Source organism: Lissotriton helveticus, chromosome 8 (genome assembly GCF_964261635.1).
Source record: "Lissotriton helveticus chromosome 8, aLisHel1.1, whole genome shotgun sequence".
In the NCBI taxonomy this organism is placed as follows: Eukaryota; Metazoa; Chordata; class Amphibia; order Caudata; family Salamandridae; genus Lissotriton; species Lissotriton helveticus.
In genome coordinates, this window is record NC_136069.1 from 1,152,683,135 (window position 1) to 1,152,710,493 (window position 27,359).

Below are 27,359 nucleotides of genomic sequence, written 5' to 3' on the forward strand. Positions count from 1 at the left end.
GGGGAGGTGGGACAACATCCTTCCACGATTGGAGATCCCACCCTGGGGAAAGACCAGTGTGTCAGCCAGAGGCCTGTCCCCAGAGTAGCTGGAAGAAAGGAGGGAGAAGAGAAATTTAAAATTGGAGCTTGCCAAATTAAAAATAGAGGCAGAGCAAAAGAGATTTGCTCTGGAAACAGAGCAGAAGAAGTTGGCCATGGAGGAGAAAATCATCTTGGAGCGTTTGGCTCATGAAAGGAGCCTTAGGGAGCTGGACCTCGAGACCAGGCAGGCAGAGGCCAGCAGTGATGGTGGCAGCATTTTTTCAGTGCCCTCGGGAGACAAGACAGTCCATATACTTAAGGGCCTGTGTGGTGGGAGACAACATTGATATGTGGTTTGAGGCCTCAGACTACCATACAGATACACAAGATCCCGGAGGAGGATTGGGGGGGGCTAGGCTGGGGAGGCATATCCCTAGTGAGGGGAGGGATATCCTATTGCCCCTAGAGAAATAGGATAGGATACCTCCCCACCTCCTTCCCCCCAGGCACTGACTGGTTGGGTGAAGGGCAGTGAGGGTAAATTAAATTAATACAAAGGGCTGAATGATCTATTTGCTAAAGAGCACGTGTTCAGCAATTGTTTTTCAGATCTGCACCAAAACTTGATTGATAGTAAGCTCACGGACCCCAGAGAGCTTGCTAAGGAGGCAGACTGCTGGCTCAGCACCAGGGTCTACAAGAAGGTATCTAGGTATCTGGGGAGGTGGAGGGTGGGGAGAGGTAATCACCACAAGGGTGGGCAGGGTCCTCACCAAAAGAAGGAGGGAGGGACAAAAATAATAGCAAGGAGTTCTCTAACGGGCCCCAAAATAGTTCTCATTGTTAGGACTCTCATCTCTACAATGAGAAGTGAAAGAGATGGGTCCCTGATTGTAGGTCTGCAGGGAAGGCATCCTCTAAGTGCTTTCAGTGTCAACAGGAAGGACATTTAAAGGGACAGGCCAAGTGACCCAAGAGGGAGCAGCCCCCCACCGGGGGGAAGTCAGTGGAGTTGGCGGATTTGTAGCGCTTGGGGAGGAGATTGTCCCAGATAGTTTTGGGGACAGCACAGAGGTTACCCTAGTGTCCTTGGGTGACTGAGAGATGGCGCAGAGAACTGTCATGCCTAGTAATACTAAGAAATCCAAGCAGTGGGTCGCCATCAATAGGCAGAGGGTGGTGGCTCTGCCAGTAAAGCAATCATCTGGTGCCATCCTGCGTCTTCAGAGCAGGTAGTCCCTAATGTTTTCCACCAAGTTGTTGCAGCTGACAATCATGAGAGCCATCACCCAGCGGCTCTGGTTCCCTTTGAATGGGGGTGGGGTCCCTTTAAAAGGGTCGGCACCAACATCATTGGGCTTATGAACCCAAGACAGCCCTGGGCAACACATTTGCCTGGGTCTTGGTGGAACATGCCACCGGATACCTGGAAGCTATTCCTCTGAGAACGGAGACAGCGCCCACCATGACCAGGGTACTAACTGGAATCTTTACCCATGTTGGTTTCCCCAAGGATGTGGTATCTGACCAGGGTACTGTCTTCACGTCAGGATACATAAAGGCCATGTGGAAGGAGTGTGGTATAACCTACAAGTTCCCTACTTCTTACAACCCACAGACCTATGGGCTTGTTGAAAGATTCAACAGGACCCTGAAAGGCATGATTATGGGCCTGCCAGAGCCCATTAGCCTGAAGTGTGACTTCCTCCTGCCATGCCTTTTGCTTGCATACAGGGTGGTACCGTAGAAGGGGGTTGGCTTTAGCCCCTTTGAACTTCTGTATGGGCACCCTGTGACAGGCTCTCTGTTTGGTAAAGGTGGGTTGGGAGCAAGCTCCAGGGAGAGCCCCTAGGATGTAGTCAGCTACACTTTGGCCCTCTGGAACCACACAGCACGACCAGTTAGCTTCAGTTGGCATTTTATGCACTAAATTTTAAGACATTCTTTGAAAAGTAATAGCTCCAGGTCTACTTATTGGATTTTTGTCCTTTTGGACTTGTGTTCAATAAATAATGCTCTCTTTTTTTAACCATGTGTGGTATGTTTTTGTGTGGTGTTTTTACAGTTTTAAGTGTTGCACAAATGCATTACATATTGTCTCTTGGGTTAAACTTGACTGCTTTGTGCAAAGCTACCAGGGGGTGAGCATAGGTTAATTGTGGGTGTGTATCTGACTTACACCAAGTAGGATTGTGGTTCCTGCTTGGATAGGGTGAATACCTCTGGCTCATTCAGTTTAAGTATTATCACACTATGTTTCAGCCAAGAGGCCATGGCAGGCAAAGAAGCTGCCTACGCCCATATTCTTTTACTGCCCAGAGGAGAAAGGCAATTTCTTTCACATGGTGTGGGGATGTCCCATCATTGTACTATATTGGCAAGCGATCTTTATCCCTCTATCGACCGTCCTGGGATGACCAATGGACCCTTCACTGGGGATGGCACAGCTGGGTATTATGGATACTTTAGACTGCGATTGAGGACAGCGTACCCGATTTTATAATCGGAGCATTGATTGCAGAGACGCTGCTAAATACTGGAGACTTGCAACTCCCCCGGTTCTGGCGGAGGGTCGCGTGGCAACAGACTGGTGTGCGTAGCAGGAGGAGCATATATACATGGCAAGGGGATGTTCCCAGAAACAAAAGACAAGTTGGAGCAAGTGGTGAGCTTACTTCGGCTTGGGGCATTGTGTGTGAAAAATCATAATGTGTGTTGATTGTCGAAATTCTTAACTGTGATTGAACTGTGCATGTTGATATGTTTATTCAAAATAATAATAAAATGTGGTAATTAAATAATATATATTCATAATTATAAAATGATTACTCCCAAGTAAAGTTAAAGGAGAGGTGGTAGCAGGATAGGAGACATACCAAAGCCCTCAATGCCATTCCTTGGCTGGAGGCCAGAGTGCTAATCCAAACACAGCACTATATTGTAACAGAAAGTAAAGTAAATCTAGTATCGGATCGATGTGAAACTTTTTTCTTCAGTACGGTCACTCGTTCAAAAGGGGCGATTTTGTGTATGCCATATAGTGGTTTAACCCAGGGCACTGCATATTATATTAGTTGCAGTGACTTCCAGAGTTTTTGTCCACTTTTTCTTATAATTGTATTTATTTATTTTTAGATGTCAGCCCTCCTCTAAACCCTTTGTTTCTCCATTCCACCTTCCAACACACCTGCAGAGTCTGGCCTGCTCGGATTGCTTGCCTACATTATGTGAACAGTTTCACATCCTAAGTCCTTCCACCTCATCTACCTGCAAGCCAGGTTATAAATGGAAGTCAGGTGGGCCAGTCTCACTCCCCGCCCCCTCACCTCTCTCTCCAACGTACCATGGAAGGACCCTGGTCCATCCAAGGCCCACTCAAAACTGGTAAACCAGTTTGCTCTTTTTTCTGTAATGCTTCACAGGAGAGCCAGAAGTCTCACTGGCTACGCCTAATGGTTTATTTTGTAATATCAATCACTTGGGCTACTTTAAGGCTGGGGTCATGTGTAAAGTCAACGAGGATAGAAGCAGCTATAGTCCACAAACAGCAGGGGATTTCAAACTAGAGTCAAAAATACTCAGAAGGCAAAACTTCTTTGCCTTCTCTATTACATTAAAGGAAAATGTGCAAACGTTTATAACACATGTATTAGGATTTTTTTTCCTGCTTTGAAGCCATTCCTAACTTGCAGCACTAGATGAACAAGCATTTGGAAAGCCAATAGGTCTTGCCTTGTAGATGTACTAGTTATGCTAATGATCTTTGTTAATAAAGTGCAGTATTAACAAATATAAAAATTCCTTTGCCATGTCTGTACAGCATCAGCATAAATAAAAGGAAAGAAAAATGTATAACAATGCAGCCACGTTTGCAATAACTGAGGGTTCATACACTTGCTGGAGAGATCTGTGTATGTCTAGTCATATTTCATCATAAGGTATCACAGAGGGTTAATGTTCCTGTTACAAAGCACAACATATAACATGGCAATCACATATTTGTATTTTATGTACATAGCTCAGTGGATAACTTAAGTCAGAAAAAAGATCCCTGGACTATATACATTTTTTTCCACACTCTATTTCACATGCACAACGATCACTAAACCAGCACAAATGTTATTATATATCAGGCCAACACGGAAATATGACGTTTACACTCTTCTTTTTTTATTAAGATATTTTTTCATAGGTTAAAATTCAGATCACTGTCTGAAAGGCATCATTAAAAACGTATACAGTGTTGTCCAATTGGAACAAATTAGTTACAATGTTACATACAAATACACAATAATAAAAAACACAAGCAAATTATAAAAGTTATAATCATTCAGTTACCACAATTTCAAAATGCATAATAAATCACAAAAACAACCCCTACAACCGGTAGGTAAAGAAGTATTCCCTACTACTGTTTGATCCTGACCCAATATCCTCGTACGATTTTGAAACAAAGAAATAAAGAAATAAATAAATAAAGATCACAGTATCCAAAATCAAGGTATATCTGCTTTCTGGTTGGGTTTCTGTTGGGTTCTATTTGTCTGTGCGTCGACGCGTTTCGGTGTTGTCTCACTGATACATTAACACCTTCTTCAGGACAGCGAAATTCATGGGGTTCATCGTTAATACATATCCTTTATCAGAGGGAAGGATTGCAATGTTTTAATTCCTTCCTTGTTCTTTTTCTTTATCGATCTATCTTGGACTAATAATTTCTGATACAGGTAGATCTCCCTTTTTTTGATTCAGGGCAGCTTTTGCTCAATGGTGGACCATAGATATAAGTCCTATTGCACTCCTCTCTCTGATCTCATGTATTTGTAGTTCACCTATATAATGATTGAAATACTCCAAAGGCTCGTCAAAGAGTTTTCAGAAGCCTCTGAGGAAATGCTCGGGAGAGCACGAAACGCGTCAGGCTGATAAATTGAATGGACTTTGTTCTCATTTTGCCACGCTGTTTTCCTGCAATAAAAACGAAATTCACAAAACCTACCTGATGTTGGCTCTTCAAAATGGGGAAAACTCATGTGTTGGATTTGTTTATCTGCCGTCCCCGGTCGGGGAAGAGCCTCACCACAATTAAGTGGTCCAAGCTGCAGTCACCTGGCTTAAAGCATGAATTGGCAGGCAAGGTCGTTTTGCATGATGTTATTCACAGCGTGGAGGAAAGTGAACATTTTCCAAACCCACTGGGGTGTTATTTTTTCACTAACAATTTTACTCTGGGAGCGGCTTACTTAAAGCGTGATTTATTGCACTACAAGCACCAGCAGGCTCTGGGGGCGCCAACGCCCACTGGAGCAGGTGCTGTGATTGAAATACTCCAAAGGCTCGTCACAGAGTTTTCAGAAGCCTCTGAGGAAATGCTCGGGAGAGCACGAAACGCGTCAGGCTGATAAATTGAATGGACTTTGTTCTCATTTTGCCACGCTGTTTTCCTGCAATAAAAACGAAATTCACAAAACCTACCTGATGCTGGCTCTTCAAAATGGGGAAAACTCATGTGTTGGATATATAAATATATATATATATATATATTTACACGCACACACACACACACACGCCCACATATACATATGCACACAACTTCTCCCCTTACAGAAAGACATGAGCCGCACTCGTAATGCTGTGGCTTAAAACCAATTTAATGAGCAGCTGCGGGCAATCCTAACGTGTTTCATTCATCCAGTGAACTTTGTCAAAGGTAAGCCCTGGCCACAGGAACCAATTGTGAGCTAACGGAAATAATCGCATACATATATACATATATTCTGCAGATGGTGGCGAGAACAGCATTGCTGTCTCTTGCACTTATCTCATGTTATTTTGAAGGAAGAGTCGTGGAAGGCAGCGGCGAAGGCTCAGTCCCCTTGGCCAGCCATTGATGTTTACTTTACAGTGTTTGCCATTGTAGACGTGTGTAAGTTTGTTGCCACTTCCCGGACGGCGAGATAAGTTGTCAGACGGCGAGGGCCCGCCAGCCTATAAGAGATAGATGGCGAGGGCGGCTCGGCGCTAACAGGGCTCGAAAATTCCACTCAACCGCTCGCATAGTCGAGCTAAATTTAACAAGGTAAAGCTGTTTTTAGGTCCTACTCGCCCTTTCTGGCGAGTAGGAAAACAAACCAACTTTTGTCCTCTGTCTGTGAAAATGGAGCAAATGGGACAAGATAAGATTTAAAGGCATTTTTATTACTCACAAAGTTAATGAGCAATAAAGATGCCTTTAAATCTTGTTATCTTGTCACATTTGCTCCACTTTCAGAGACGGAGGTCAAGTAGGTTGCAGTTAGGTCAGGGGCATTTTTTAAGGTACTAGTCCTGCAGGACTAGTACCATTTTTGGGATTTTTTGAGCCCTGGCTAAGATATGTGTTTTTAATCAGGCCGCTGATCTACGGGCCTCACTCATCTACTCAATTTCTCACGTACACACTGGATATTGTAAACTGCACGGAGCTCTCGCAAGCCTCCGACTCCATGCAGTTGAAGAAGGGTACATTAAAAGCGCCCACTGCAGATTTACCCGCAGGAGTGTAGGAGGCACTGCTCAACCAGAAGGGAGAAGCATTGTAATGGCCGCTCAAGTCATCTGTGGGAGAGGATTAAGTGGCCAGACTGCAAAAGGGGGGAATCCTACCCAAAGCTTCGGAGACAGCAGGGTGTGGCCAGAAGATGAAATTCAACCAGCGAGCCCCGTGGGAATATCCGCGGTCCTCGGAACAAGTAATACCAGTCGCACACATCGCCCTCCTGCTCCTGGCCACAGGATGCATAACTCGGCATGCCACGAGCCGGGGGGAGATCCGGCCCCACCAGCCAAAGTCATCTTCCATTTTCAGTGTTCGAGCCTCGGCCTGTGCGTATATCATTTAATCAGAAGCTGTCGCCATTGCGCGAATGAAAAAAAAAATGCTTAACGACTAGCTAAAGGACACCGTGTATCACCGCAAGGAAAAAATCCAGTCCGGGTGGGCCGTCCCAGACGGAGACAGGGCGGTAACAAGGAGGGACGAAGAAGCCTCATTTACAATCAAAAGCCAGCGTTTAGCATGAATGATGACGTAAGCCAATCAAAAAGATGGGCGGGGTTTCAACTCCACTTCTAAAATCTCCTCTACTACAATATGCCTCGCAGAGCGAGTAGCGTATGCGTGCTGCAACGCTAGGCGAGACCTAAAAATAAATTTGCACTATTTAAATCATTATCAGTGTAATTACTCATACAAACAGATACATGACAGGGGTCTCATCTGGTAGAAAGCATCCTGCTCTCATTCTGATCAACAAGCAAAGACAACACTAAAGTAATAATAATAATAATACTTAAGTAAACCAAACAATGACACCGAAGGGAACTATCTTGTGCGCTAAAGTGCTCCTGGTGAAAGGGCTAAATACAGTGGCTGAAGTAGGTTGGCCCAATGGCCCTTGACGTATGCTGTAGTGGCTGGAAGCAAAATGTGAATGATACAAGAACAAAGAGAGAGGTGGCAGAAAGCTCTTGTAAATAAGTATATTATACATATAGTTTTAGTAAAATCAAAAAGTCTTGGCTAACGCCAGACCAAAAGCCTTGCATTTGAACCATTAATTATCAACGGCTGGGAGTTGCCCCACCCAGATTTCCCAGGAGGTAGAGCACCAGACCTGATTTTACCAGCCTCAACTCTAGTCAGTAAAATCGCTTTGGGATTGGGCTACAAGTGTAGCCCAGCCCCGGTCCCCGCCTGATCAGCTTTTATGGTTCAATTCTTTTATTAGGATCCCCGAATGGGGTTTCCTTCCCCATTAAAGACACTTTGTTCTTTTTTCATGCACCTCAGCTAGAAATATCCTTTTTGTGAAAATCTAAAAGCTGTCAAATTATGTGGGAAATTATATGGCAAATGTAGTACATTCATAAGTATGGAGTACACAATCCAGCCACAGAATGGCATAAATCCAGAGGCCCTCGTCATTATCTTATCAATAAATTAAGCAGAAAAAATAAACATTAGAATACTAGAATTCCAATCAGTGACCAGTGTTAGTAGCACTTTGACGAAAACAGTCTTTCAATTAATACTCCAATATAAACATGAAATATATGTTCAATTATTGCCATCCCAGGGTTTTAATGACATTTATAACCCACTTGGCTTTGTGGTACATGGTGTCACCAGAACCCATACATGCAATATTGAACTAACTGTTCATTTTATATATATGAATATTAGGGGTTTATATATAGGAGCATCTGAAACTGTTGTGTAGCTTAATGCCTGACATTTTTAAACTTCGCAGCTTTGTCTCTGTGTGGCAATGGTAACGTTTCTGCTGCATACCTCCCCTTTCTCAAAGCCTGAACTCCTACAACAGAACTTCCTGCTGCAGGGGTAAAAGTAGGCAGCTGGTTGGGTGGATGTTATTGTGTCACAAAATACACAGATGTCAGCATCTAACATATCACAATTCCGACAACCGTGTATAGTTTTTAGCAACTTCCCCTTCATTTTCATGCATGCCCCCCCCCCCAGATACAAAATTCTGGAGTCGGCCCTGTTGACCTGGAACTTCTCTCCATACAAAAATGTCTACTAGACCGCTGATCAGCGCTTCACTTCTTTTAAGACAGGTTTTTGCACATCATCGTTAAATCCATACATTTGCCTAACACTGCGAATCTGTATAAAGGCTGCAGTTATAGGTGGCTCGAAAAGTTTCAATATAATGTCATATACTTTCAGACCTAGCTCAGTATATAGTGGTGTAGTAGTACTGGCTTTAAGGTTACCTACTACAGGACATGACCAAAATCCATGCCCTATGCCTGTCTACAGAAGAAGGCTGTGCCCAACGTTTATTAGGACCAGGTCGTCGCCATGGATATAGGTTTAGATCGTGAATCGTTTGCACTAAAGCACAGACTAGTGAGAAAGCTGTGGCAGAAGGGAACACTTGCGCCAAGGGGAATAACAACGTGCCCATCAGGCACTAGTGGTGGGGCGACTTGACAGGTATCCTCACCACACTAAATTTGAACAAATATTGCATTACACTGGCTGCATCTGCATATGCAAACGCATTAATTTCAACTTGAACGAAATCGGCTCGTTAAAACCAATGGTGACATCCTGCCCGGCAAGAAGGTAACTGAGTGAAATGAATGTTGAGTGCAAAACTTTCTATAAAACGTGCAGATAATAGATTTACATCAGAAGAGGATTATTCGGGCTTGCATACTCCTGGGATCGAGGGGTACAGTGTAGTATCAACAATATACCTTAAACGCGACAAACAGCTCAGTTAGTGGCAAGAACTATGCTATACTTTTAATATTCAATGCTGACAATATCGATGCTTGCAGCCGCCTAGCAAAAGTGCCAGGTGTCCCAATGCGAGCAGGGAAAATGGGCCCCCCATCACCCTCCTGATGAATACAAAAACGTTCATAATTGGGACGCAGAAGGCATTTCCCAGATCATGTCCGCGGTACCACTGCACTTGCTGCACCTTTGACAGTTAATCCCCTTCTTTAAACTCTACCTTACACAGACATCCCAGTTATAAACCTAGGAACTGCCCTGTAGGATTTCAAAAGAACACAGTGCAAACGCTTTGCGCCTGAAGCCGTGTGGGCATTTATTAAATATTTCTTCCATGTTTGGTGCTCAAATGCAGCACTGGTTTCGTCTCAAGCCGATGTGGTGAAAGCAGCCGCTTGATTGAACAGGTAAACACATGTCGGCACAGGGCAGGTGTTACTTCCGGGAGAAAGCATCACGTCTCTGTGGCACTGTACATGCTCGTCAATCATTAGCCTGCACCGGTTGGAGCCAAAAGGCCCTGTACAAATCCCCCCCACGCCCACAGACAGCAAGCAGTGCGTTCTCGTCGGAGAATTCAAACAACCGACGGATATGGGGTTGTAACGTCGACAGTTTTGCATGTCCAGTGCCGGTGTACGCTCAACTTGGGCTCTGCTAACCGCACTTCACCCTAAACACAATTGAAAATTACACAGGTAAAGGGCGGTACTTGTTCAGCAACTTCTTCTGCCATATGACTCATTCCCGTTGGTTGACAAGTGTCATCAGCTTCCAGGAACTCAAGAAGTAAAGAAGTAAACCATGCAAACAGTAGGGAGAAGGGGCGACCGTTAAGGGATACACGTTATAAGCAGTTTCTCCTCTACAGACGCAAATCAAGAAGAGGCAATGCCAATAGGTCTGTGTTGCATGTGCGAGCGTGAAATTATATGCTAGGCACGTGCACGGTGTTTACATTTGCATCCTAATGCTGTATAGTGTATACGAAATAGACAAGCATATGTTGATGGTGCCTTCCCACAGTCGGGCTTTAAAATAATGTTATATGGTGCTATGAAGCATTACAAGTAGATAGGAAGGAAATCGATATGCATTAACGTGGGGGGAAAACTGTAGACGGATAGTAGTGTAGATCATAAGGTAAATCAATAATTGCCCAGTCTAGCCAGACCTAAACATTCATGTCGGTTAATGACTGCCCTCTTCCCATCTGTTCTGCTGCCAGAGAACAACATCCTAAATTATATTGCATTCTAAGACAGTTTAATATTATTACCATGTGTGCGCCCCTGAAAGTCCAACCTCTGGCAGCGGGATAAATACAATGCTCACAGCTTAGCGGGAGGCAAGCACCTTGTTTGTGGAAGCGCATAACTTTAGCCCAATCAACACATGCACTCTTGAGTCCCAACATGTGGGCTGGGCCAACGTCTCCAACTGGTGATGCTCACGAATTGTCTGGCGACAGCTGAGCTGTCAAGCCAGACCATAAATAGGGACAAGCTCCTCCGCACCCATTTAGAAACAGGGGCGGTATGGTACCTTGATATGTGGCGTGCACTACAAAGAGGCATTTCTTCAACAAGTGGTCAAAGAGGGCAAGATTGGCGAAGAAACTGTACAATACACCCACAAGAAAAGCCACCAGTTTCACATCCAGTTATCCGGAGATATGCAACGTTCAGGGACATCTATAATCTTTCGTCTCTAGCAGCCGATGCAGTGTTGTTGAAGGTTGATCGCACGAGCGTCTTTTAAAGGTTAAAAATATACCTCTCCACTGTGGGGAACCTGTTACGTGCTACAGAGAAAGCTTATAGCATCAAAAAAAACATTTTTTATCTGCTTCAAAATATTCATGTGGGGAATAAGGTTTACTCCCAAGAAATAATTGAACTTCCACATTAGCCAAGGATAAAATAACCTCACTGCAAACGTATAGAATCCCGCATGTCAGTGCGTAATATGTCTCTTTCACCAGTGGCCATAGTCCGATATATTTATTTATTTATTTAATGCATTTTTATAAAGCGCGGACTTTACCCGAAGGTGTCAAAGCACTGTACAATAGAACCAGTATATTGCCAAGGCGGCAACCCTCCCCCGCTTAGCAGTATTGGTCGCGCTGTAATAAATAGTCAGTCCACACCAGTGTACTATGTGCCCTTTTCCAAGTGGCCCTTCAGGAGATGCAATGAAATGCCTGCGCATAATGTGTTAATTTTAAAAGCGTACTTTTTAGGGCGGGATTGGAGCGTGATTTCAAACGAATAAGTGATTATATTTCAGATGACCACATGCCAGGGTGTGGAATCGGACAGTGTACACTGAATCCCAGAATCTGTGTAGCGTAGGTATATTAAATGTTAATGTTTTCATAATAACATTTAGAAGAGGCTTGTGAAGGGTAACACTGGAATGCGAGTCTTTAAGGTGCTGGCATGAACCTATTCTGTAACAACACCAAACTATGTTTATTGTTGTATATCTACTTCTAACGTACACTATTGAAAGAACTGCCATAAGCAGAATCAGCTTTTACCTCATTCTAATGGGATCAGAATAAAGAGGCAAGGCAGCGCTACCATTATGTAGTGAACATTAAAGAAACGGCTTGTATTAAATACTTTATGAAATATGTCGAGATCACCGGTGCACCGAGAGCTGCATCTTTGAACGTTAATAAAGATCGCAAGCTTTTCCATGTAGCCTGCTGCGAACAGAACCACCCAGCGTGCTGTTTTTATTTAATTTCTGGTACCTTGAAACTCGCACGTATAGTGTTAAAGGCAAAACTTCAAACTGCGATATCAACAAGAAACTTTGATGCGAAATAAACTCGAACTAATATTAGACAACTTGATGTAAAAGCACTTGAATAAAAAGTGTTTAGTCCAAAAAGGGTTTTACAAACTGAAGGGTGTTTGTATTTTGGTAAACACTATACCCACAACCACACTCTGGTTACCTGTCAATCCTCTCTTTGGCAGCCTCCCGTGTCATCTGTTGAGCACCCCTGCCCTGTTCCATTGAATGAGACACCCTTCACAAATTAAAAATAGACACCCTCTGTTTATCCACTGCCTGTTGCTGTAGAGAAGAAGAGGCGGTGCACGGTCAGTCGAGGCACCTATGCCGGGCAGGTGCAATCTCATCCACAGGACTGGGACTTCTCAAATATCCAAGGCGAAGTCCAGCTTGGACACCTCACACCCAGCAAAGGCTACTCCTCCCGCGGCTGATCAGAGAGGGGCGGGGGCCAGCCAGAGTCATTATCTCACCTTCACTGATCCCAACACAGCAGGACAGGCAGTTCCCTCTTCTACTTTTCCTCCCTCCTCTCATGTGATCTGAATATGCCGGTGCTCCAGCCTAGAGTAGGAGGGAATGACAAGAGTTCCCTCCCCTCCACCTGTCTCCACTCACAGGTCTGCCCTCCTACATCGATCCTTTCCAGCAACTTTTTCCCCCCCGTCCTCTCGCATAAGACTAAATACTCCAGAGAGGAGTCACGGGTGCTGCCCAGACAAACTTTGATGTAAACCCGAATTTCCCTCCCGGCCAGACTGTGGTTAGCCCTAGTCCTCCCCCTTGGGTGCCCTGCTGTTGCTGACACTGTTCCTTGGCTCTCGTTTCCCCTTCCCTCACACGCTCTTCTCTCGCAGCCCTTGTTGTCAGTCATCTACAAGCAATGGGCGTGGCCAGGAGGCAAGCCGTCGTCGAGGCGGGGCTAGCAACGGTGCGCTCCGGCACAATAATCGAAACTGAAAAGGGGCTACAGCTACTCTATCGCTAGGCTCCTGGATACAACTTCAAGCAGGTGGCCTTTTGAAATCGTTGTAGAGGTGGTTTCTTGATGCGCATTTCCATACCAAATCGTTGTGTTTGAATGCAGGTTCTTGAAATAGAGTTTTGCAGTCCTATATTTCTAAGTAATTATGGGCAATTTTTTTTCGAGATTGTAACTGTTTTTTTTATTCAAATACATATAACTATGAAAAATACAGAAAACAAATTCAATCAAAATAATTGCGCTAGTTTGAAAATTAGATTCGATATGTGAATATCAGTATTTATTGTTTATTCCCATGTTACCTTGCTATTTTTTAATTTTCAAATATGGCCGTCATTGCGAAGTGCGGCTAAGGCTGTTCCAGGCGCTCAACTATCTTTCTTGCTCTCTTTCATCATGGGCGGTACAAAACAGTCTTCCCACCGGCTTTGGAATGTTTCCCGGGTAGACTTTCATAGGGTATATTTAGTGTCTTACTTCTAGTGCTGTTGTCTTGCCTGTTCCGCGACATTGTCACAGAATCAGTGCGAGTCGACGTTCTATCAGATATTGTGCTTAGAAATGTCTCCTGGTTCTCTTTTTATGATAGTAAAAAATGTTAACATTTTTGACGCACTTAGATCATATGTGGTAATCATGCTCGATAAGGATTTAGCCGCTATCTGCCATGTGATGGGCAAGGAACTCTATATATCCTATGGGCAGTCGATTTTAATGCTCACCTATGTACAACACACTATAAGGCCATCTGTGGGATTATGGATGCAGGGATATGGTTACATTCATTTCACACGGCAAATTTAGAGAGGCACTTGGCATAAATAGGATTTGAAAGTTAATTTTACTAAAATGTTTGAGGGTGAAGGCACTAAAATACGTACATATTTAGGAAGCGGTGTTGAGCTTAGAAAATTCAATTCATTCAACTATCTCGGTATCCTGTTTGATTCAGCAAGCAAAGAGGTACAGTTAAAGAATACAAGAAAGCAAAAAATAGAAAATCTGTAACTACCTTATTCAGAGTTGTCACCAAATTGATTATGAAACGTATATAACAATGACTGCGATCTATAGAGCAAAGTGTGATTATTTGGCCGCCTATGGGGCGGGTGTCTGGGGTTACATTCATGCCGAAACCTTGCAGAAACCCGAAAAGGCTTGTGTAAAGATATGTTGGCCAGCCCAAATGACTGGTACCTGTGCGTGAACTATCTGGAAGATCTTATTGCATTGACATAGGTTGGATAGACCTGAATTGTATGAAGAGCTGGAGAGTTTGACTGAGATCTATTAAATCGACCTTGAGGTCTTCTATTTGAAAATGTGTGAAGAGGACATATTTAACAGGAAGCTTCTCAAAACAAGCATTGTTTCTGTGGCATCGTTCTAGTGTTTGGGCAGCAGTGCCGGATCCGGAAGCTACCCTCCGGAACCGGAATTCGGCCATTTTGTGTGGCGCCGGTCGGCAGAGAGTGAAAGCACGATATCCCGGCGCTCTGGTAATAAAAGCCTAAGGGCCCGATGTAGGTAAAACGCATTTACCGATTTTAAAATACCGATCCGTACCGAATCGGTATTTCAAAATCGGAAAATGATATGTAGGAAATAATCATCGGAAAAATACCGAATCGGTAGCATTCGGTATCGAGAGTCGATACGTACCGATTCGCCAACTACCGATTCGGTATAGGCCGGGTCGGACAAGTCCGAATCGGAAAAAAAAAAATGCGGAACCAACCGAATCGGTAAACGCCGAATCGGAATTATAAATACGCCCCATGGGCCGAAAGGCCAATAGGAAGGCATTATACATTCCGAATCGGTATTTACCGAACACATTCGGAAAATACCGAATCGGAAAATACCGATTCGGAGAATGCCGTTTTGCCGAGCAGGTTGAGTGACACTGAAGACATCAGCCAATGAGCTGTAAGCACCCTCCCCCACAGGGAGTGGCAACCCAGGCAGGTGCAACTCATCAGAACTTTCTGGAAAGCTGCCTGAGCTGAGCAAACACAGAGAGAGCAGCATTGTGAGCAGGATCCCTGTGAGACATGGACACCAGCACAGAGAGCCAGAAGGCAGCGCGTAAGCGCAATCCAAAATTCAGCACCATGGAGCTGCAAACTTTGGTGGAGGAGGTGGTGAGGGTGCACACCCAGCTATATGGAAGGCTGTCCCTCACTGTTCCGGAGAGCACCAAGAGGAGGCTGTGGATCGACATCGGGGAGAAAGTGAATGCAGTTGGTGTCACCCACAGGAGCCTAGACGACCTCAAGAAGAGGTTTTATGACATCCGTGGCGTGACCAAGCGCAAACTGGCCGACCTGCACAAGCAGACTGGACTCACTGGAGGAGGAACAAACCGTGCGCCACCCCTCACTCAGCTGGAGGAACTAGTGGCGACCACCATCGAGAGGGCCAGTGTCGTGGGAATTGGGGACCTGGATAGCTCATCCCGAGCTACAGCTACAGGTAAGAAGCATGCGCAACTTGACACACCATACCAGACACCTCCCCTACAGACCCAATGCACAGCCAAACCCCAGGCCAGTACTGCTAGCAACAGACATGAGCAATGCATCTTGCTAAATGTACTCTGCAAAAGTTACCAAAAATGCCACAGCAGAAGCATGAGATAAATAACTGTAATACAGCATCAACGTGTTTGTAATGAGATGTGCAATGCTTTAATAGTTGTGACTGGAACACATTAGCACCCACTTGACAAATGCTTCTTTGTACCTAGGGGCACCATCAGGCGGGGGAGCAGCATCAGCTCCAGCACCAGCTCCAGCACCAACAGCCAGTGCGGCGGTGGCAAGCACCATTGCAGCAGCACAGGAGGAGGAGGACAACAGCTGTGCCCTGGCAAATGAGGAGGACACTGGACATTCCCTCACAACTCCACACTCCCCCGACTGTCTCAGTCTCAGTCGCCCTCATTGGTATTCTCCCCGGAGAACACACCACCACAGAGCCACCCTGCACCTGCCACTTCCCCGGCCCGGAGGAGAATAGTAGCTCCATTAGTCATCATGGAGGGGGCAGCGGGTCAGGCTCCTGCACAAGACCCCGTGACACCAGCGTCACCAGAGCACACACAGCAGGGCAGCAGAATTCCACGTAGGCCACGTGCAACCAGCAGCCCAATACCAGCACCGGGAGGCAGCGTCTTCGCAAGGCTGGAGACCAGCATGGTCACGATACAGAGGATGCAGGCGAAATCCATCCTGGCCTGCCATCGCCAGTTGCGCCTGCACAACCTGCAGATGGGTGAGATGACACAGGGCTTCAAGACCTTCGTTGACAGCAACAAGGAAATAGCGACATCAATTGGCCGAATGACCACTGCCATCACCCAGCTCTGCAACAGGTTGGATGACCATGAGCTGAGTCGTCGCAGGGATGCACGAGTCACGAACAGGTCACTCAACCGCCTTGCGGCTGCGACTGCCCAGCTATGCCAACGTGGGGCAAACATGGAGGCCAGCCTCACACAGAACATGTCCGAGGTCACTAGGGGCATGGGCCGTATTACAACCGCCATGGAGACACTACTCATCTCCAACACCGTAGTGAATCCCGTCCTGGGCGAGGCTGGGGACAGCAGCAGCCGCAGCAGCCCGGCCAGCGCTGCGTCAGAGCCGCGCCGGAGCAGCAGGCGCTCAGCTGAGGCTGCAGGGCATTCAGAAGGGGGTGAGGCTCATCCCAGTGGGCCTGCTAAGCGCAGCAAAAAATAGGACTGCCACTGCGGGTGAGGCAACCCGGACATTGGACATTCCTACCCCTTCTTGTTTAACTTTTCTTTTGTTGCACATCAGTGCAGTAACGTTGATGCAACATTATTAAATTTAATTTCTGAAAACATACATTGACCTGTTTGTGCATCTGTACTCACTCAGAAATAGTTGTCTGTGATCTCCTGACGCCTGTATCTGCCGTCAGATGGTGCAGAGACTCCAGCAGGTAGTGGTAGTGGCACAGCATTGTCATCGTCAGGGTCCTCGTAGTCGGATAACTCTACCTCAGTGCCTTTCCTGACTGCAAGGTTGTGCAACATTGCACAGACAGCAATAATCTTGCAGCAGGTGATGGGGGTATATTGCCTTGCACCTCCGCTCTTGTGCAGACATCTGAACCTGCTCTTCCAGATGCCAAAGGTCCTTTCCACTACGTTCCTCGTGCTTTTGTGGGCACGGTTGTACCTCCTTTGGCTGGGTGTTGAGGGGTTGAGGTAAGGGGTGAGAATGAACGAGCGTAGGGAATATGCACTGTCGCCTAGAAGGAGAAGGGGTAACATTACTCACATGCATACATGTATTTCACACTGCAATTTTGGTTATGGGGGTCTGACACTGTGTCTTACCTAGGAGGTATCCTTCGCCAAATTCCCCTGCCATCAGCCGTGCATAAATTCCGCTACTCTGGAAGATATAGGAGTCGTGGGTACTCCCCGGAAACTTTGCAACCAGGTCAGTGATCACACACTTGGCATTGCATATCACTTGCACATTTATGGTGTGCCGTGACTTCCGATTGCGGTATACGTATTCGGTGTCAGCAGGGGGGCAAATCGGTATGTGTGTGCCATCTATGCAGCCAATGATGTGGGGGAATCTTGCCATCTGATAGAATTCAGCTTTTATCTGTGCCAGTTCTGCATGGGTGGAAGGGAAGGAAATGTAGTGGTCCATCCTCTGGATCATGGCATCAAGGAACTTGTGGAAGAACCTTGACAGGCTGCTCTGGGTCACCCCTCCTGCCACAGCAACTACACTTTGATAGCTGCCAGACGCCAGCAGGTGTAGGCAGCATAGCACCTGCACCTGCACAGGGATTGCGTGTGCCCTTGGGGTGGGGTGCTGCAACAGGGGTTGGAGGTCCCTGATGAGGTCTCTGATGGTGTCTGCCTCCAGCCTGTACCTCTGTAGGATCTCTGGATCTGTCAGCATGCACAGGGTCACCCTCTGCCTGTACACCTGCTCCTCTCTCTGCCATTCCCTCTCTCCTTCCTGCTGTAGCCGTAGCCGTCTTGCTATGACATAGAAAGCTGCCATGTTGCAAGTAGAACTGCATTTTGGGTCCTTTTTTATAGGTTGCACCTGGTTACCACCTGATTCCAATCCATGGTAATTTCCGACTCTGAAATACCGAATTTGGAGCAAAATCGGTATTTCAGTGCTTACCTACATCTCAATCTTAGGCTTTTCGCATGGAATCGGATTTTCACCGATTCTGAATATATACCAATTCGGCGATTTTACCGATTCGGAAAGTCACCGAGTCGGTCGGATTCCGAATCGGAAAAAAGTAGGAATCGGAAAAATCTCTGATTAGGTAATCTACCGAATCGGAGAATTTTTCCGATTCCTACTTTTTTCCGATTCGGAATCCGACCGACTCGGTGACTTTCCGAATCGGTAAAATCGCCGATTTCGCAGGATTTCGGCCTCCTAAATCACGTTGTCTCTATTCCGATCGGTAACGGCCGAAAATACCGATTTTCGGCCGTTACCGACCGACCTACATCGGGCCCTTAACCCCTACAGCACGACTCTGTGTCTCATTGTGGGCGAAACCCACACTTTACAATGGTGACGAGGCGGGATGTGATCCAGCAATAGCTACGCTGGTCCCGCGGGGAATTAAAAAAAATAAGGAAAAAAAAAACTGACAGCTCCAATTATTTGCAGGGAAGATCCCCGAACCCACAGAGCATCAGGAGGCATCCCGGGGCGCGGCAGAGGCGTCGATCAGTGCACCAGCCGACGAGCAGTCTGCGTTAACCACTCCAACACGCAGCGTGGTGACCACGTGGGCAACCACCACAAGAGCAGCCAAGGAAGGTAGCAACCCCAGAGTACACCCGCCCCGCACCAGGCACGCTGGCGGATCAGCAGGTGAGGGGTGCGGCGGCAGGCAGAGCAGACGGGGGTAGTCTACGCTCTAACAACAGCGTAGAAGGAGCGACCGGTGGGGCAGACAGCAGGGAGAACAACGAAGAAGACAGCGAGATCAGACAGGCGCCAGGCAGCCCGCCCAACCACGCGGTTTCCGCCAGGCAATCCCGAGGGGCGGCGGCAGGATGGCGACACCATCCACTTCCCTCACCCACATGGTCCCTTTCCTTCCGAAGAGAGGGGAACCCACAATGCCGTGGGAAGACTGGAAGAGATACTTCCTCAACTACTTGGAAGCCTTGGAGGATGAAAGCCCTGGGCATCCTGTTAAATCCCAGAGGCATAGAGAAAGTGTTACTCATGGACATGGATAGCGGGCAAGAAGAGGAGGCGTGGCACAGAGAATATCCAAAGGTGTTCAGTGGACAGATTGGTGAGCTGGTCAAGTTCAAGCACTTGATACGGTTGAAGGATGGAGCAAAACCAGTCATCCACAAGGTCAGAAACATTCCATTTCGATGCAGAGAAGCAGTGCAAGACGAACTGGACAGGTTGGAAAGGAGCAGAGTGATACAGGCCATAGAGAGCGCGGAGTGGTTGTCGCCCCTAGTGGTGGCCCAGAAGCCCAACGGGAAGGTGAGGCTATGTGTAGACCTCAGAGAACTTAACAAAAACATTCTAATAGACAAATTCCCGCTCCCACGCATCAACGAGATGCTGGCTATGACAAAGGGAGCTAAGTGGTTCTCAATGGTCGACCTGTCGTCAGCCTACCATCAAGTAAAACTCCACCCGTCCAGCAACCATCTTACATCCTTTATAACACCTTTCGGATGTTACAAATTCGTGAGAATGCCGTTTGGGCTGGCATCCGCGGCAGCGATATTCCAAAAACTGATGCACAGGCTCTTTCAGAGGATGGAGGGAATCCAATTCTTCCAAGATGATATCCTCGTAGTGGGGAAAACCAAGCAAGAACACAACGAGAAACTCCACATAGTGCTACACACTTTACAAGAAAACGTACTCACGGCGGAATGGGCAAAGTGCAAGTTCGGAGTCCCTTCTGTCACCTATTTGGGTCATGAAATTAGCGAACAGGGGATTGTGCCTAAGAGAGCCAACTTGGAGGCGATAAAGAACGCACCTGCCCCAGGAAAAAAAGAAGACATCAGGTCGTTTCTAGGGATGGCCGAGTTTTATAGCAAATTCATCCCCAACTTTGCCACCACGACGCACTGCCTACGCCAATTGCTGAAGGAAAGACACGGGTTCAAGTGGGCCGAAGAAGAGCAGGAAGAATTCGAGTCCTTAAAGAGGGAAATGGGAGAAGCCATACCACTGGAAGGTTTTAACCCGACGGCTGAGTCCATACTTACCACTGATGCCAGTGACCGAGGCCTAGGTGCGGTATTAACGCAAAGATCCGACAGAGGAGACATATCAACAGTCAGCTTTGCCTCCAGATCCTTGGCCCCAAACAAAGAGAAGTTTAGCGTCATTGAAAAAGAGATGCTGGCCGTGGTATGGGCGATGGAACGCTTTAGACAATACCTGTGGGGAGCCAAGTTCGTGGTCCGCACAGATCATAAACCCCTGATAAAGATGCTAACGTCAAGTGGACATGCGCACGCCACCCCGAGAATAGCCAAAATGACACTAAGGCTATTAGACTTTGTGTATGAAGTGGAGTATATACCGGGGCCCCAGAACAAGGTAGCAGACTTCCTGAGCAGAGCAGCAGCCATGGAAGGAGTGGAGGTACAGGAGAAACCTGGATGGGAAGGCTACGTGGTGGCGACCGTGCAGGATATGGAGCAGGTGATCAGTGCGCAAGAATGGGCGGAGGCCTACAGGCTGGATGAGGACTTGGAAGCAATCAAAGGCCCGAGAAGAGGCATCTGAAGGAGGAATTGAGGAGATACTGGGAGGTGAGAGAAGAGCTGTCTTTGCGGGAGGATCCCCTTTTCCTAATCAGAGGAGACAAGGTCATTCCCCCCCGGGGCCTAATTGAACACCTAATGGCGTTACTGCATGAGGGCCATCAGGGGATCACGAAGACCAAGGCCCTGGCCCGACAGGCGTACTGGTGGCCTGCGATTGACGCCCAAATAGAGAGATACGTGAGACAATGTGAATCCTGTTCCAAAGCAGACAAATCCCAAGTGATGCTGAGACCACAGTTGGGAAAGTTCCCCACGCCGGGAGGACCATGGGAAATGGTGTCCATCGACATAATAGGACCGATCCTGGATGTTGAAGGAAACCAGAAGTATGCAATAGTGTTGATGGATAGGTACTCCAAGTGGCCGGAGGTGGAAGTGAAGGACACAGTGGCCTCGGATGCGGTAATCGCCTTCTTGAATGCAGTGTTCATAAAGGAAGGAATCCCAAAGATCATAACGTGCGACAATGGGCCCCAGTTTGTCTCGGCTAAATGGGAGGCATACATGTCCAGAAACGGGATTGAAGTAAAACATACCCCCATATATCATCCAGCGGGAAATGGCCTTGTGGAACGTTTCAATCGGGTGATCATGGGAACCATCCAAGCGGCGATAAACGATGGACTTGATTGGGAGAAGGAACTGCCCAAGATGCTATGGGCCTACCGCATCACGCCAGGCAGCACAGGCTACAGCCCCTTTAAGGTGTTAAGAGGAAGAGAGCCTTTCACCAAGGACAACATCGCGTGGAGGCAAATGGTGGTGCAAAGTAAATGGTCACCAGCAATAGTAAGGAGAAACCTGGAGAAGGCGCAAGAAACATACACAGAACAGTTCAACAAGAGACGGAATGTGCAAGGAGTGGCTCTTGAGAAAGGGGACTGGGTGAGAATGAAAGTAGCGACCTTGAGGAGGAAAGGGGAGAGTAAATTCACACCGCCCCTACAGGTGATTGAGCCATTTGCCAGATCGGCACTACTCAGTGACGGCAAGGTTTGGTCGCAGGACAGAATGGCCAAATGTAGCAAAATACTGAAGTGGACAACAGGAGTGGACGAGGAAGTACAAAGAGACGCAGAGCGAAGAGAAGTGGAAAGTTGTGAAGAGGGACAAGAGCAAGTGGATAGAAGAACACCGCAAGTGGAGGAAAAGGAAACCATGGATGGCGGGAGCAATGGAGAGAGCGAGGAAGGTGGTAGCGCAAATAGGAAGGGAGAAGGTGAAGAGAAAAAGGTTGGAGAAGGGATGAAAACAAAGGCCCGAGGAAGGATCACAATGAAGGACAGACATGGAGATGGGAGAGTAGAGGGAGCAGTGAAGACGAGAGCAGGAAGAATAGTGAGAACTCCCAAGAGGTTTTAGGACTATGATATGGACATTAAGTAAGAGATGTTTTCCTTAATTATATTGTTGATTGTGTAAAAGGGGGGAGATATGTGGCATCGTTCTAGTGTTTGGGCAGTAGTGCCGGATCCGGAAGCTACCCTCCGGAACCGGAAGTCGGACATTTTGTGTGGCGCCGGTCGGCAGAGAGTGAAAGCACGATATCCCGGCGCTCCGGGAATAAAAGCCTTAACCCCTACAGCACGACTCTGTGTCTCATTGTGGGCGAAACCCACACTTTACAGTTTCTCACTCGCTTGTTTTAATTAATAAGGAATCTAATGTAAACCCCATATTTATTCTGACATGTTCCTGGTGCAACATGATTCACCATTGGAGTGGCTTTTCCTAGGCAGAATAACTGATCTAATGTTTTACCTAGCTGTCCTTGTGATGGGTATTCCACCCAAAGCTCACTGCACCTTAGGTTTTTCTGCAAATTGTATGCTTTACCGAGAGACCGATATATCCAATCACTGTTAAAGAAATGTCATTTTAGGCACTGCAGACCGGCACTGATTTTTGCAGCAGTTACATACTCCAGACGTCTGCTTAGCAGTGGCAATTGTTTTTGGCAGGGAATGCACATTCAAAACTGGATTGGCGATGTCTAAATGTATTTTCTGTGTTTTTATTGGTTGGTTGTTTGATATATTTTATGGTATTAATAAATGAATTATGGAATATGGAAGTAATATATGTACTTTTTTTTGTTTAATTTAACCAAATCAACTTTTACTGATTGACTGACAAAAAAGGAACATCTTAAAGTATTCTATGATTTCTTAATCAGTACGTTTGTTTTTGACACATTTATCAGCTGTTTTTTTTAACAATACTGAGCTCAATCTTTGATTAGCTAAATGCACAGGAAGCTCGGTTAACAGAAGAAGAATGCATCCTCTCGGATTATCAATATTTGGACACCCTGGGTGTGGGCCAACATCATTCAAAAATAGGGAAAAAAACAAAAGTGCTAAAACGCTCCCTTGGGCCTAGGCTTACAAAGAATTGGCGCTGTGCAGAGCAGCAAGCAAAAATGATGTGCTGCATTGCGTCTGCTGGAGATAGCAGAATTACTTAATGCCTGCAAAGAAATGCTCAGTTCTGCCCTCTCCCTGCACTGATGCACTTTCTGCAGCCATGTGCTATTCTGCTGTACACCACTCCTCTGTACGCTGCTCAACTATACCAATTAGACAATAGCACCCTCTATTCCAAACAGAGGGTAAATACCTCAGTTTTCTGAGCATAAATAATCCCAATTTGAGAGGGGAGCCTATCTGGGAGGAGGGTGGGCCGCATGTGAATCTATGAAAGATACCAAAACTGGAGAACTGCAGTTGCAGGTCAGTAACTAGTTTTCTCTCCAGTGTTGGATGGTTCATATATTCACATGCTTGAATCAGAATAGCAAGCAGTTTTGTAGTTAAATATATTTAAATATATAACAGTATTCTTGAGGATGGTGGGTAACAGTTTAGCACATAGCTATAAACATATAAATGTATATCCATAAAATATACATACATAAATCTCTCTCTCTCTCTCTCTCTATATATATATATATATATATAATTATATATATATATATATATATATATATTACCTACTGGCGGTCGCCAGTAGGTATATATAGTTAGGATTTTTTCTCTATGGGATTTTTGAAAATTCTATGTCTAATAACTTTGGCGTTTGTGGACGGAATTGGCTGAAATTTTCAGGAAAATGGCACATTTTGTTTCTGAGCAGCCCTTGAAAATTTGGGGGGGGTTCGTCAAGGGGGGGCCGAGAAAAAAGGGGGGTCCCAAAACGTGTTTTTAACATTGAGTTTTCCATAGGGCGGTTGGCCTCACTTTTAGCCCGAACGGCTGAATGGATTTGCATGAAACTTGGCAAAATTGTAGGGACTGGTAGCCCGATGTGCCTTTTGTAGGTCTCAATATATGTGCTACAGTGGATTTTGAGAAATTAACGTTTAAAAAAAGATATATATCTGTAACAGCGGACCGGGCAGCGCTCCAGGACGCGTACTTTTCGCGCAACGGAGCTTTGTGAAGCGAAGCTGATTGGTTATCCGGCGTCTGTCAACATTCCAAACAGTCCGTAGCGGCCGCCATCTTGTCTCTCGGTAGGATCGAGAGACAAGAGGAGGCGAAAGCGAAGGGGCAAATGACCATAAGGGGGAATAGTAGATCCTCGCTGACCCCCTAGGTTTGATGTGGAGGTTTTAAAAGGGCCCCGCGGGGCAAAAAAAAATAAAAATAATAATAATCGAACGGCTGAATGGATTTGCACGAAACTTGGTAAAATATTAGGGACTGGTAGCCCGATGTGCCTTTGCTAGGTCTCAATATATGTGCTCCAGTGGATTTTGAGAAATTAACGTTCAAAAAAAGATATATATCTGTAACAGCGCTCCGCTTCGCGTAACGGAGGTTTGCGACGCTGATTGGTCATTCTGTCACTGGGCTATAGTTGGGCTACATCTGGCTGATATTTGGGCTACATTTGTTTTTTTTCGTCTCTGGCGGCCATCTTTGGGCTACATTGGGCTACATTGGGCTTCATTGGGCTTCATTGGGCTACATTGGGCTACATTTGGGTTCCAACATATATATAGGCCAATGTAGCCCAATATATATTTTTCAAAGTTAATTTTCGTAAAAACCACTGGAGCATATATCTTGAGACATAGCAAAGGCACATCGGGCTACCAGTCCCTACAATTTTGCCAAGTTTCGTGCAAATCCATTCAGCCGTTCGAGCTAAAAGTGAGTCCAACCGCCCTATGGAAATGAAGGAAATGAATGGGTAATTTGTAATTAGCAAATAGCTCATCGCAAACTAGGAATGGTAAAGAATCGCTATTTATTCCTTAAAGTTCGCTATTTAGGAAATGCAAAAAACTTTGATGATACATATGGCGGTTCATCTCTAACAAGATAAGAAGCATAGGGATAGATTTATGATGACTGGCGCATCACCAGGGATGTGTTAGTCATTCTGTGCCGCTGTTCCGTCACCTATGGTGTGCTGCATTTACAATGCGGCGCATCATGGGGCAAAAACAGCACAGATGCGTGATGTATCTGTGCCGTAAAGGTGGCGCATTGCTGGAGTTGTATCGCAAGTGTGATGAAGCTCCGGCAAGGGTCGGGGGTGCCCCTGTCGCAGGGTTTCTGTTCTCACACAGAACTGTGGACAGAGGATTGGAACCTCGGCGAATTAGGGTGTCCCAAAACTCACCTTAGTAATCAAAAACCCCTTAGCAAGCTAGGTACAGTGTCACATTGGATATAACAAACTCTCAATGTTTAGACAATCCAGAATATGAACTTATAGTACCTCAGGATACGTGGAACTCATGAACAGTCGGTCGTTATATATTTCTTAGAAACCAGAACATGGAGTTAAGAAGAACACATGTGTATTTGAAATGTTTATTTACTAATGCCGTCTTCTCAGGCGTAGTATCTTAGATAATACAAGTACACATATTATCAGTAGCAAAATTACCAGCATAGTTACTAGTACATAAAAAGCGAATGGTGACAGTATGTTAACATGCTGTAAATGAATAAGAGTTAGCAACACTTATAAGCAGCCGCGGGCCGTGGAGGGAGTTACGGTGGGGCAGGGAGGCGGGGAGGGGGAGGGGCAGGGTGGAGAGGGCTCCACCCTGCTTCTCCCCCTCCCCGCCTCCCTGCCTCACCGTAACTCCCTCCACGGCCCGCGGCTGCTTATATCTCACCCTCCCTAATACACATATTATATTATTTGCTAAGAAGGTCTCTTTGTGTTGGTTTAGGGCGTGCCCATACTTTAGTGTCTTAGATTTGAAGGAATCACATCAGCATACACCAGCTCTCTCTTCATGTGAACCGCATCAAGTGTTGTGTATGTGTGTTCGGCAAAGCAATATAAAACCCGCCTCATGCCCAGAATTGGCAGAAGTTGCACTTATGTTATGAGTATGAAGTCGTGGAGATCAGACCTCATAACAATTCTGTATCGTGTTGTTCTTGAAACTTTAGCACTCGCTGTACAGATATAGTTTAACAAGCAAAGCAGATAGTAGAGCAATAACATATTATTCTCATGTAAACCACGATGAACTACTAGGTTGAAAGCTAAAGCAACAACTAAGTGTCGTGTGCAGAAGTTGCAAAAAAGGAAAAATGGCGTTTAAACCGGTAATGAGCCCATGCTAACTTAACACGGTGTAAAGATATCCAGGACGTAGATGACACCTCCCCATGATCCGGAAACGAACTGAATAAGATAATAGAAGTGCCATCTCATGAGAGCAGATTGCAAGTTTATATGTGGACGGTCCGCAAGGTAAAGCATTAAAAACTAGGAAAATTTAATGCTAAAGAAAAATAAAACAGCCAAGTACTTTATCGAGTCTTAAGCCAATAGGCAAGGTAAATAATAAAAACTTGACAAATAAGTCAATGAATTGTCAATGAAATGCTAGTACTCAGCATATCAAACATGAAAAAGGTCTATGACATAACTGTGTATGCAAAATAAGCTGCAACAGCCTCCAATAGGAAGTCACCGTCTTCATCCGAAAACAGTTCAGCCATCCAATTTAAAAGCGGAAAAGAACATACGTGCTCTCCCAGCACCGGATCCTCTATCACCATCAGAGGACAGCTCGGTGGGTTTTCAAGAAAGCTCTGTTCCAAGAAAGACTGTGTTGCCGCCAGTAAATTCCAGGGACCAATTAGTCCATGCATCAATGCCACAGCCATAATCCTTTCGCCAGGACAAACCAACTCGTGAGTAATGATAGGAGTCATCAGCTGATTAAAGTCAACGTCAGGAGAAACCGGTCCGCAGAGACACAAATCAATGGCCCAATCGAAATCACAGGTCAGGCAGTGAAATACAGGCTGGACACAGGTGAAGTAGGAGAATCGAAAAGATAATCCATATGCCGTGCTTAATATCGCCAACGGCATTGTGCCATAATATTCTAGCATG

General features: G+C 45.9%; 1 protein-coding gene across 1 annotated transcript in view; it reads right to left on the reverse strand.

Moving 5' to 3' along the window:
- Positions 1 to 13,023, reverse strand: part of GRTP1 (growth hormone regulated TBC protein 1) — a 492,188-nt gene extending 479,165 nt beyond the window's left edge. The window contains exon 1 of the mRNA XM_078658051.1: positions 12,308 to 13,023. Within this exon, the coding sequence (XP_078514177.1) occupies positions 12,308 to 12,369 (62 nt within the window). The 5' untranslated portion in view covers positions 12,370 to 13,023. The remainder of the gene's footprint in view (positions 1 to 12,307) is intronic.
- Between the last annotated feature and the right edge of the window lie 14,336 nt (positions 13,024 to 27,359).